This window comes from Podarcis liolepis, assembly GCF_965112155.1.
Source record: "Podarcis liolepis genome assembly, chromosome: 8".
Taxonomy (NCBI): Eukaryota; Metazoa; Chordata; class Lepidosauria; order Squamata; family Lacertidae; genus Podarcis; species Podarcis liolepis.
In genome coordinates this window covers 49,894,827-49,908,036 of record NC_139560.1, presented here as the reverse complement: position 1 = coordinate 49,908,036, position 13,210 = coordinate 49,894,827, and the positions used below count along the sequence as shown (strand labels likewise).

General features: G+C 40.0%; 1 protein-coding gene across 2 annotated transcripts; it reads left to right on the top strand.

Annotated features, from left to right (window-relative positions):
* The first annotated feature begins 6,016 nt into the window (after positions 1 to 6,016).
* On the top strand, positions 6,017 to 12,205 carry LOC310713964 (uncharacterized protein). Of its 2 annotated transcripts, none has more exons than XM_083518799.1 (7): positions 6,017 to 6,386; positions 7,080 to 7,222; positions 8,559 to 8,645; positions 9,504 to 9,594; positions 10,792 to 10,960; positions 11,210 to 11,307; positions 11,905 to 12,205. In XM_083518799.1, exons 1-7 carry the CDS (start codon positions 6,150 to 6,152, stop codon positions 12,067 to 12,069), a joined length of 990 nt encoding a protein of 329 aa, XP_083374925.1. In that variant the 5' UTR covers positions 6,017 to 6,149; the 3' UTR covers positions 12,070 to 12,205. The 2 variants fall into 2 exon arrangements, with proteins under 2 accessions (XP_083374925.1, XP_083374926.1); XM_083518800.1 differs by having other exon boundaries at positions 6,024 to 6,227.
* The last annotated feature ends 1,005 nt before the right edge of the window (positions 12,206 to 13,210 follow it).

Sequence of the window (13,210 nt, the reverse complement as noted above, 5' to 3'; positions counted from 1 at the left end):
TAGGATGGCAGCTTAGGCTTTGCTTTGGGGGGGGGGTTCTTGTGCCAGTAACAACTGTATGACAGCCAGATAGTTATCAGGCTAGGATTTTCCATTGTGGAAATACAATTATGGGAAAATTTTCACCATGACTGTGCTCTCTCTTAATTTTGTGTTATGCTATGCCCCACATGGCAGTCATTTTTTAACTGGTGCCCACAGCACTCTTAAAATTTGAAATGTGCTCACTGGACCCAAAAGTGGTGATCCCTGAGTTACAGGGTTCTACTAACCAAAGTATATTGTAACTTGTTCATACCTACTACATGAAAGGCACGAATAGACATACTTGGGACAGAAAATGTAGAACACAGGTGTGAATGGAAACCAGAATGTAGATCCTTAAAACACTAGTGTAATGGTATTCCAAGATTCAGGAGCCTCCACAAACTGTACCCTGTGAAGCCTTTATAATCAGTTTTTAAGTACAGTGGCACATGCTATGATCACAGTAGTAGTCTTTTGAAAGAATATAACAGTAGAGGAGGAATTTAAGTAATATTATTTAAAAGATGTTGGATTTTATGAAAATCATCCTGGATAGTATTGTAATGCGACCATGTGTGTGTGTGTGCGCGTGCGTGCGTGCGCGCATGTGTGTGTCACTCTCTCTGTCTGTGCAATAGCTAGTAAAAGTTTAATTAAATATTGGAACATGGACTATAATTCCAAACACACTTTATAAAAAATATGCAAATGTGAAATATACAAATTTAATTTAACACTCTTCTGGCTTTTAAAAATATCTGTTGTTGTTTGGTTATCAGTGATATGAGCATTATTTTCCAGCACATTTCCCACATATTCATTTGGTATTCAGCTTTATGTTCCAGCTGCAGCTAACATATTTTTCCACCCTGATTTTTCTTGCTAGGGCATGCTTTGGAGACATTCTGTGTGGAGCCGGAATTATGCATAATGAAACCTTACTCACTGGAACATGAAGGCTGGTTTGTAGAAAACTGCTTCCACTTTATTCATAGTGCAGAAGTGGCAGGATCAGCTTCTGAATAATAATGCAAATATTGATTCATTATGATATGATGAATCACAGACAGTTTGGGGACTCTTTAAAACTACTATTGGCAGTTTTATTTTCAAAGTACCAACATACAAAAAAAAAGGGGGGGGGGGTTTACAGTGCAGTCCTGAACATGCCTGCTCAGAAGTAAGTGCTACTGAATTCAATTGGGCTTTCTACCTCCTGATTGGCATTTCCGTGCACTGCTCTGGTTTCGCCATAAGCGGCTTAGTCATGCTGGCCACGACCCGGAAAACCTGTCTGTGGACAAACGTTTGCTCCCTTGGCCAGTAAAGCGAGATGAGCCCCAGAGTTGTTCGCAACTGGACTTAACGGTCAGGGGTCCTTTACCTTTTCCTTTACCTCCTGACTTGCACAACAGAGCAGATAGAACAGGGAGCCTGTATGTAGCAATAAAGCTGAGACTGTTAACAATCCTATCTTTATTTTTCTTTTCTTTTTTGAAAAAATATGCATCTCATTTGCATTATGTTTTAATTGTGTGTGTGTGTGCACGCCAAACCCGCTACTTGCCACCATGTCTACTAGACTGGTAAGGGCTGTGAGGAAGTCATGGGGGCACGGCCAATCAGTTCAGAGGGGTGTAGCCAGTTGCTCCCATTTTTTTCTCCCCAACATCTTCCCTTATAAAGATACTGTGGACACTTAAGCATTGCAGCTATACAAACACTTAGCACTGAACTGGATTGTACACTCTTTGGGTTAGAATTTCTTATTTTAATTATGTACACGGCCATCTACATTGATGGTGGTATATAAATAAATAAATAACCAATGATTGCCGGTTTTATTATTTAAGAGCATCCTGGTTTCACTGAACAACAGTGAATACCTGTGCAAATAAAAGCCTTAGTTCTTGAAATTACATGCTGCAAAGTTATATTGAAAGTATATTAAAATGTCCCAGGGGAGGGAAACAGTGTTACTCCAGATGTCCCTGGACTCCCATCAGCCCCAGCCATTATGGCCAGTGGTCCTGGATGATGGGAGCTGGGAGTCCAGTAACTTCCACGTTTCCAATTCTTGCTGTAAATAAGGATTAAGAATTTCAAAAGGATTCTGGCGAAAGAACCATAGCTCAATGGAACAGTGATAATAACAGAGCTGTATTTTTATCCCAGTCCCTCCAACTCCTTAGTTTAGTTTACTGTGAATGACAGGTGGTTCCTAGCTGTTGAACCGTGCTCTAATATACCTTTCATAACCCCAGGAAGTTGATATTTCATAACCACAGACTTTCATAACTTGACTTCTCGGTGCTGTTAACTAAAAATAGCCTCTGCCTGATGAGACTGAAATCCTTTTGATCACCAGGTGTCATTATGTTTTAAAAAGTCATGTAGCCTCTGTAAAAGTTGCACTTCATCCAGGTCTCTGCAGTTTCTATCTTCTGTAGAATGAATGTGCAATGCTTCTATATCCTGATTTAATTTAGAGAAATGCAGTGAAATAAAAAATTACTCTGCTTCTGAAGGACCAAAATCCAACAGCACAATCCTTCATGTCTAAAAGGTAAAGGGACCCCTGACTGTTAGGTCCAGTCGCAAATGACTCTGGGGTTGCGACACTCATCTCGCTTTACTGGCCGAGGGAGCCGGCGTTTGACTAAGCCACTTCTGGCGAACAAGAGCAGTGCATGGAAATGCCGTTTACCTTCCCGCTGGAGTGGTACCTATTTATCTACTTGCACTTTGACGTGCTTTCAAACCGCTAGGTGGGCAGGAACTGGGACAGAATGGGAGCTCACCCCATCATGGGGATTCGAATTTGCATGCAAAAGGTCCTAGCTGAAATGCCAAGTGTCTCCAGATAGGGCTGAGAAAAACTGAGACCCTGTGTATCTGTTGCCAGTCAGTGTTAACAATAGTGAGCTAGATATACCAATGATACGACTTACTAGAGGGCAGCATCCTATGTTCCTTTAACAGAAAGATCTACAGTGAGGGGTCCCTTCAGCAGTAGGTCAGTTTATCTGCCTATTTACCAGAAGGTTGGTGATTCAAGTCCACCCAGGGATGGCTGTGAGCAAGATTCCTGTATTGCCAGGGGTTGGGTTGGATGACACGGGGTTACTTCCAACTCTACAGTTTTATGATTCTATGAATACGACTAAGACTGCAATCATATACACACTTACCTGGGAGTACGTCACAGTTAACTGGACTGTTGGATTAGTCATATTCATATGCTAGTTACTTCTTTGCAGGGCTATTTTTCAGCTAGAACTCACCAGTGCCATTATAAGAGAACAAAGGTGAGTTCCAGCACCTCTTTTCCTATAAAAATAGAACTGCTTGTTTAATATCCTATTGGTGTTACTTGGAGCCATGTTCATGCAACCATAACCAGGATTATAAATTTGTGGAGATGGGAGTAGGATTGTGCCCTTATTACTTGGAATGTTTGGCATAGACATGGAATTGCTATATATCTGGAGACCCTGCATTTTGTACAGTTCCTGATCACACTGCAGAGCCAACATGCCTACGTTTATATGGGGTAGTATTCAACTAAGTTATAGTCAGAGTAGACCCACTGAAATTAATGAACATGACTAAGTTAGGTCCATTAATTTCAATGGCTCTACTCTGTGTAAAACCCAAGCAGATTCGGGGTGGAATTCAATGCAGCACTAAGGAGATCATTCCATCAGAACAAGCATTTCTGTTTGTCTGGTGGAAAAATCTCTACTTCCCCTGCCACATGTCCTCCTGATCCTCCAGAGTGTATTGCCATGGTATGTGATTCTGATTATTCCTTCACATATTCATATCCAGAAATATGGTCACAGAGACTCAGAGAGGCTACGTAGGACTTTACAAGTTTTTTTATTATAAAAAAATAAATAAAATGTCCTTTGAATTAGGTCTCAAAACCAATAGCAAGGCAGTGAAGGCCTTTCAGCGCTGGCAATACCTGGTCTAGCTGGTCACACTGCTCTGAACTAGTTGAAGTTTACAAAGAAATTTCCTAGGCAGCCCTATTTATTAGTATGAGAGTAAAACAAAAAACCCAGAGAATCCTGGATGCTTGCAATATTAATTGTGGCAAGATTACGTTTTTCTGGAAGAGGCTGCTGTTAGCATACAAGCTGCAGATGCAGCTAATTTGGGCATCCATTATGATGGCTACAAACACCAGCAATCTGTAACTGAGGCTGTGTGCACATTACCAGTGAAAAACACAGACTCGGCATTTCTATCACATTTGCACATATGTGTTCCCCAATTGTCCAGTGCCTGGTGGGTGGAGAAGGGGTGTGGATGCCTTCATATGGATTGCATTTTCATGCATTTTGCCCCAAACTAGGTGTAATTAAAGGGGGAGAGGGTGACCTAGTTGCATTTTTAGCCAGCAGTGTGTCTAGAGATGTTTGGGGAGGAGAAATTAGCAGTAATTGTAACAATGACTCATCCCTGTATGCCATAAATATTAGGAATCTCTACATAAATTTGATCTTGTATTGAGACTGTGTTCTGATCTATTTCACTTTCACTGCAATTGCGTTTGTTGTCGTCAATTACAGTAAGCCCACAACTTATGTGGGGGTTAATATTCTGGGGATTGTGCCTAAAGCCAAAATTGTGTAAGACACATTGGTTGCCAAAGTATTTTCCCCAGATGCCTACTCCGCCCCCCCCCCAGGGGGGGGGAACCAAGTGTGTAAAGCTGAATATGCACAAGTTATATGTGTGTAACTTGTGGGCTTACTGTACTAAATTTTCCAATAGGTCTGCTGGTCTTATAACTTGAAATTGAAACAAACTTCCCTGTAACCTGTGCAGCTGCCAGCTGGTAAATTAGGAATAATTTTGCTTAATCTTAAATTGCTAACTGTAACCCTAGATGTAAATCCTACAGAATGGAACTTATGTGGATACAGGCTCATAGCTAAATAGCTTATGGCTGCAATGCTGTAAACACTCATCTAGAAGCAGATGCATTGTGCATCTAAATTTAGCACTGCAGGATTTTACAGCTATCCAGTTTCTTGAGTTTTCTAGTAATTCATCTTTTAAAATGTTAACATATATTATGATAGGCCAGAGCAGGACACAACCCTTACTCTCCAGTTCCTTTTTGTTCTTGTCTATTTAATCCAGCAAAAAAAACTAGCCTGGTTTGTTAGGCTTCAAATAAAATGAAAAGTCGTTTGTATTTTTATATAAAAGGTTTGCTCACCTAGCTTTCAATTAATTCCTTTTGCCAGTAAGTTAAACAGGTGTCTATGATTCTCGGACAGTGCAGGATAACATTCAAGATATATTATTTAGCCTTAAAAGATTGGCAATATGAAATTCATTAAACACCCACGACATCAAATTTTTATATTTTGGCAGTTTCCAGAAGGGAAGCTGTGAGAGTCTCTTGCAGAGAAAACAAAGAGTACTGTGGACCCTTAAAAACTAACAATTTCCCCCCATTTATATGTGTGTCTTTAGAGTTCTACAAAAGCCAATGCTAGACTATATTTTGGCACATTTAAGTTCGCAAGTGTTTGCGTGCATGTTAACTTTCCTATATTCTCAACGAGCTTTGACCACAAAGGAAGTTCCTTTCGAAACCGAGTCGCCATCTCTTTGTTACGTTTCAGTGCTGGGCTGGGGACACGGTCACAGAATCTTGTCACCATGGTAACCTAGAAGCCGAAATTCCGAAAGGGGGGCCTGAAGCTGCAGTCGCGTTTGGATGACCTCATAGAATTCGTTCTACCAATGTAAACAAGTCGGTTTAGCTACCTTTAACCGCTTCTGCTTTAGCGGCTAGGGCGCGCCTATGAGTAGGCAGGGTTTTTATAACATTCATCGGACACAGGATACATGGTTTTACCCGTCTGTTGCGAAACCTTCCGTACTACTTTTACTCATGTAGCGCAGGCGCGACATTGGACACCTCGCACGTGGGGGCCTTTTCTCCCGTTGCAAAGTCGTCGCAGATAATAGGCTTTTAAGTTGAAGCCATTGAACTTGGAAACCTGGCGGCTACGGCCCGCTAAAAAGGAAGGCCCCGCCCCTCCAGCCGTTTCATTGGTTGTGTCTTTCGGGGAAGGGCACGTGACCCTCCCCGGATGTTTGGCGTCCACTCCGTGTGGGAGGCTGTAGGAGGGAAGTGGATGGCGCTGCCGTCAGTTCACAAGTGCCTCCAAGTGAGTGACGGAAAGTGGCTCCCCAGGCGGCTTCTGTCAGTGTCTACAGAGTTCACCTCAAGGTTCACCTCAAGGCGGTGGCAGCTGGACGCCTCCCGCTGTCTCCCCGCATCTTCTGCCCTTGTTCCAAACACACAGCAGCCTTTCTTGTCCATTGAGGTCCTCTGCAAATTTCCCTCATACTGCCACACCCTGTCCACCCCTTGTTATCTGCAGCGAGAGCCTTTTGGGTTGTGGTATCTCACTTTCAGAATTCCCTCTAATGTTTTCCTGGTGCCAATTTTAGTTTTCTTTTTGGTGTTAAAGGTAAAGGGACCCCTGACCATTTAAGTCTGGTCGTGACCGACTCTCGGGTTGCGGTGCTCATCTCGCTTTATTGGCTGAGGGAGCCAGCATACAGCTTCTGGGTCATGTGGCCAGCATGACTAAGCCGCTTCTGGCAAGCCACAGCAGCGCACGGAAACGCCATTTACCTTCCCGCCAGAGCGGTACCTATTTATCTACTTGCACTTGGACGTGCTTTCAAACTGCTAGGTTGGCAGGAGCAGGGACTGAGCAATGGGAGCTCACCCCGTCGCGAGGATTCAAACTGCGGACCTGATCGGCAAGTCCTAGGCTCTGTGGTTTAACCCACAGCGCCACCTGCGTCCCATTCTTTTTGGTGTTGGGCGACAGGCAAATAACTTTCTATTCTAGGTTAGGTTTTGCAAGTATTTTGATTAAAGGGAGAACATCCTTAAAGAAGGAAAGCTAAAGTAGGATGTTTTACACAGTGAAAACTATTCCATTGCACTAGTTAACTCACTGCATCTGTTCCTAACTTAAGAAACGTTTTTTCCTTCCCTTTTCCAGCTCCATCAAGAAAATCAGTTGCTGCTTAAAAAGCTGAGGCATGTACGCCTAAAAAACAAGCAGTTGGAATATGATTGGGCACAGTTACAAGAACAACTGCAAGGGCAAAAAAAGTTACTGCCTACTTGTGTCACAAAGAAAGAGTAAGACTATATCTTTGCTCCTTAGGTGTCCATGTTCCCAGCCAAAGATCTGGTTTAGACCCAGCCAGCATAGCCAATGGCCAGGGGTGATAGGATCTGTGGTTTGACAAACCCTTGGGCAGGGAGAACACAGGTTGTAGTTTGCTATGCATCAGGTTTGAAGTAAGGTTGCACTTTGCAGTCTATGAAATCATTTTAAGCACTCTTCAAAACATTTAAATTTGAGTTTGGGGAGTGTTTATACTATGACTCATGAAAAAGTATGTTTCTGGATAGATGAATTTATACTTACTTTTCTCTTGAAGAAGGAAAATATTGAACATTAATTCCTCTTCTTGACTCATTAGATTTTTTTGGGATGATTAGACAGATATTGTCTCCCATGCACAGCCATGCTCTGTAAATTGTGCTGGGTCTTCAAATAGCTCATTATATACTTCCACAGACTTCATAGCTTTTTGACGTACCTAATGCAGACTGCAGCCATGAGATATTACAGGAAAGCTGACTTAAGAAGCAGTAGTTTGAGAATCCATAATTGCTCTTATGGTCATATTTGATGTAGTACTTTAGGTAATATTTGCACAGTTTTTACATTAAAGTACTCCTAAAGCAAGTCTGTGAGAGTTGAAGACATTGAACAAGGACTATGTTCACAGTAGTAATTTATATATAATAATAAAATTATGGGGCAAGTAAATTTACCATTGAATGAATTACTTATTCATTGTCTGAAAATGTGATATATTAATGCTTTTTAAGAGGTGGAAATATTATTTTTTCTGAAAAAAATATTTCTGTCTGAGCAAAAAGAAACCCATTTCACCAAATGTAAATCTTGACTGTCCAGCTGAAAAAAAAATTAATGAACATATATATTCAGTTCCCCCAATATACATTTATATCCCCTACTTTTTTGAACTTCCGTTATCTCACTGCTGTTTTTCCTAATATATCCAGATGATAAAAATCGAAATACAAGTATGTAGCTTTTGAGGCCACAGATTATTTTTCGCATTGACGTTTTTAATTGCTTCAGAATATACTATTAAGAAAAAGAAAAAATGTCCATGTTTGGGGAAGAGATTTTAAGTTATCATATTTGTTTAAATAAAAAAAGTTAGTTCTTGGTATGAGCTTTCGTGTGCATGCACACTTCTTCAGATACACTTCAGATACACTTCTTCTTCAGTGTATCTGAAGAAGTGTGCATGCACACGAAAGCTCATACCAAGAACTAACTTAGTTGGTCTTTAAGGTGCTACTGGAAGAAAATTTTTTTATTTTGACTATGGCAGACCAACACGGCTACCTATCTAATATTTGTTTAACTTAGTGTGCCAGTTCAAACAGAAATCCACTTACCCCTTAAAGACGATGGGTTTTATCGTAAGGAACGTGAAGGAGTAAAGGAAAATGCTAGGTAAGTTGTGCAAGTATAGTTAGATGTATCTCTGCTATGAATCTGATTCTTTGCATATTTACTTAAAACATTAGTCCACTTGTGGTCATGAAGATGTATTTCCAGTTAAGTGTGAATAGTATTGCAGCAGAGGATAAAGAAAAACAATTCCTTCTCATTTTTCTTAAATGAGCTTCTATTTTGGCATCTTACATTTTTGTCAGTGGATTCATCCAATTTACTGCTGTGTGAATTACATTATTTTCTCATAATGAACAGTTAGTATCAGCTAGCAAATCTTGCTTTTGTCAGCTAGGCCATTCTAAAATTGTGTCACTAAATCCTCAGTTAGATTCTTTTTACTCTAGATCTCACTGGAGACAATAGGGAATTAGGGTTCCCCTTCCTGCTGCCACTGCTGTTATTGCTATAGTCTTTCTCAGATCTGTAGAGTTGGGCAGGGAGTCATTTTCTGCTGGTCATGTCTCTAACTTCCCTGTCTCAGCTTCTTCTGCTCCATTCCCCAGCCGAGTTGTAGTCCTGGAAGTGCGGCCAGCGGTGATAGGCCAAGGGCAGCTCTGAGTTTGTTGGTTCTTCGAGGCCTCTCCTGGTATACTTGCCCTTTTCTCTCTTTTGTTACTCACCATTGTCACCCACACCCAGCCACTCCACCTCCGTAAACCTCATCTTTCACATCCTGGATTTCAGGGTTTATTAAGTCAAATCAAAACAAAACATTTTGCATGTAGTGAATGGAATCCACCAAGCCCTGCTGCCAGATGCTGCCAGTTCTTTTCAGAGGGGTTTGAACAAGCATTTCTATATCTGTATTAGGAAAATCAGCAGTTTGTTATCATTCTTGTCTGTTTGCTGTTCCAGAGTACTCCAGTTGTATCATAATCTACAGAAAAGGTATAATAAAGAATTAAAAACAAACCAAGGACAATGTGAAACAATTGCAAGACTTTCTGTAAGTTCTGGTCATATGATTTCATGTAAACTCTTACTTTAAAAGAATGCTCAAGATTTAGGGCTTGTCCACACTGGAGTTTACTGTGTGTTTTCAGCTATTTGTGTTTCCATCTAATTTGCATATTCCTCATGACATTTCCCTCAAACAATGCCAGTCTCAGTGATTTCCTACTGTAAATTAGGTTTTATCTGATATGGGGATAATACAATAAGTAGTGGGGTGTTAGGGGAGGAGTCTTCTTTAGGCTGGCATTTTAATGGCCAAGATTAGTCAAGTGTTGGATATTTAACCATAATTTAATTGGACATTTTGTTTTTATTGTGCCTTGTTTTATTTTTAACTGTTACTATAAGATCCAAACTCTTGGGAAGCATGGGATGGACATTAGCTTTCAGCATCTGATGTAGCAAAGGTGATTTGCATAAAGAAAAAAATAAGCAAGCAGATATTTTCTTTAAAACATGGCTGCATGTTTAAGATCCTGTGGGTTAAACCACAGAGCCTAGGACTTGCCGATCAGAAGGTCGGTGGTTCGAATCCCCGCGACTTGGTGAGCTCCCGTTGCTCGGTCCCTGCTCCTGCCAACCTAGCAGTTTGAAAGCACATCAAAGTGCAAGTAGATAAATAGGTACCGCTCCGGCAGGAAGGTAAACGGTGTTTCCGTGTGCTGGTCTGGTTCGCCACAAGTGGCTTAGTCATGCTGGCCACATGACCCGGAAGCTATACACTGGCTCCCTTGGCCAATAAAGCAAGATGAGCGCCGCAACCATGACAGGACCTAATGGTCAGGGGTCCCTTTACCTTTTTTTATGGATGAAATACATTGTGTTTAGTGTTTGGAGTTGCTTGCATAGTTCCTTTATTGGATTGGAGCTGCTTGCACCTGTGCCAACAGATGAGTGTAGCTGACAGCCCTGAAGACGCTTGTAAAAGTTCATATAACTGACACAAAATGAACAATATGCAATATATGAGATCTTGCAGGCATAGATTGAGTCAATAATATTTCTCATTTCCATCTCATACTTGCATCTTTTGATTTTGATGGGAATCTGACTCCTTTTCTCTCACATTTTTGTTGCTAGCTTCTGATGCCAATAAAGTTTAGTAAAGTGTGTAAAGTGTGCTTCCAAGGATGCTAGATATAGCATTAATTTAAATGCTTATTACAAATACTCTACTATTTTATCATAGATTAAAATTAATGATATGGAACACCAACTTCACTTAGCAAACCAAAAGATGAAGGAGCTGGAAAGTAAAAAGATGTTACCAAAGGACAAAACTGATCCACTACAGAAAAAAAATGGGTCTTACAAATGTGTGTGTAAAAAGAAGGGGAGCTGTTCCTGCAAATATTTAGGTAAACATATACTTTGTGATCATGTTTCTTCAGCATGTTATGTCTGAATATTAAAATTATAACTGAAACAGTATTGATAATATTCATGGAGGTTTCCAGCTAGCTGGGTTAAATTCCAATACTTTCTTTGATACAGGGCGTCATTAGAAAAGAAAATTGCCTGAAGGTATAAGCATATTTTTAAAATTATGAATATGTAACATGATTTTATCTTTTAGTGAGCTCCTAATGGTTTTTATTGTACTATAGACCAACTGCTTTTTGAGATTCAGCGTCTGAAGATGGAAAATGAATCATTATCTAAAGAAAGAAGAATGTTGAGAAATGAGCTTGCTGCGTTAGATAAGGTAACTTTATAATTACTTATTGCACTTATATACCACCTTTCTGCCTAATCATCCAAGGTGATTTAGTTTTCAAATACTAAAACAAATAAATGTTACAAAATGTAAAGTGGGAAAGAGGGGACAATCTGACTGGACAGGTCGCAGGATAGGGGCAGTCCAACAGTTTAGGTTTAATAAATGAGTAGTTGAGTTCATTTCCTTGACTGGTCTTTTTCAGTGTACAAAAAAAAAACAAAAAACACCCCAAACTAACTGAGAAATTAACTAAAAAATCTGTAATCAAGCCTTCAGTACCACACTGTGAACTTGTCCATAAGATAAGTCCTCTAATTACTGGTTGAATAAGATTTGGCACACATTGTAGTTCACAAAATCTTCCATTGATTAGAATCTTGCATCTGTTAGATGTTAAGAGGAGTAATATTCCAATCAAATTAAAATTTGGACTTTTCATTAGCAAATCTTGAGTTCTTGTAAAACGTCATTTTTTAAAAAGATGGCTTGTTTCCTATAAGACTATTTCAGTGATGAATACAAGAACGGACAAACTAGGAAGTAGTACTTAATTAAAATACTGTGTGTGGTATTACTTTTTAGGATTTTTTTGATGAAATAGAAGATCTAAAATATGCACTTCAAGAAGCCATAAAACTTAATACTCAATATGAAAAGTGTTTGAAACAACTGAGTTCAACATATGGAATCACTTTTACATCAACTTTAACAGCTGGTAGCCATCGTGGAACTATAAATAAATCGTGAAAATAAAATGTTCAAGCAAGATTATGAATAAACAGTTTAATATTGACTGTACTTTGTAATATTATCTTGCTTATGAGGAAGGCACTTATTTTGCAATAAAATCATGACTTTGACCAATTTTTAATCCTTTGCATAATTTGTGCAGTGCCTTTATGCCTTTCTGAATTTTTAATAAGTTATTTCTTGGTTTTGGATGTAACACTAAACTTTGGTTTAGCATTATATGAATGTACCTGCATGAACTTTGTTCTTGAAAACCCCGGTCCCCTCTCTTTCTGTAGTATGTGACAGAGGTCAGAAGCATTCAGTTTTAATTTGAACAAACAACAGATCCTCATTATACCCCAGGGTGCGTCATTGTGGTTAGTTCAAACAAGCCATGATGAAACTGATATATTATTATTAATTACATTTATTAGATGCCTTTTCCCACAAGCAACTCAAGGCATTTTTACAAAACAACACAACACAACACAACACAACACAACACAACACAACACATTCATTAAAATTAAGCTGGGGTGGGGGCGGAGAAACAAAAACACAATCCTTGTATGCTCACTAACTATAGTTCTCCCACCAAACTCCCAACAGGCCCAACAATACTTCTGGGGCAAGGTGTTTCATAATCTGGGCATGGCCATTCCTGGCCAATTGCACCTCCACGGCAAGTGAGACATAGAGAAGGATATTTTTACTGGGTCTTAGAGGGTGAGAGGTGGTGGTCCCCAGTATATCCTGCATCTGAGTCGTTTTGGGCTTCAAATGCAATCACCAACATTTTGTTTTATGCTTGAAAGGGAATCTAGTAACAAGTACAGGGCAGGAACAAGTACCTATTAACATGCTTGCTGCTGTATTCTGGGCGGAATGTAACTTCTGAAGACTCTTCAAAGGTAGACCTGCTACAATACTCCAATATGGAAAGGAGTACTTTCCCATCCCAAACCAGTTGAAGCCCTATTCCAGGGTCTGTCTCACAATGAGCAGCTCTTAAATCTTGGTTAGAGTAACCTTCTGTTAAGCCACATCTTGCCACTGCATCAGGCAGCAAATCCAAGATCAAGTGGTTTCAAAGGCTCACAAGTTAAGGTGCCTGGTTGGCCTCTCTAGGGAGGGCATTCTGTAACTGGGATGCCAC

Excerpts from the sequence above, each read along its gene's own strand:
- LOC310713964 (XM_083518799.1), top strand. The coding sequence starts at position 6,150 with ATGTTTGGCGTCCACTCCGTGTGGGAGGCTGTAGGAGGGAAGTGGATG. Across the intron at positions 6,387-7,079 it reads AGCCTTTCTTGTCCATTGAG|CTCCATCAAGAAAATCAGTT; the intron begins GTCCTCTGCAAA and ends TCCCTTTTCCAG. Across the intron at positions 10,961-11,209 it reads CTGTTCCTGCAAATATTTAG|ACCAACTGCTTTTTGAGATT; the intron begins GTAAACATATAC and ends ATTGTACTATAG.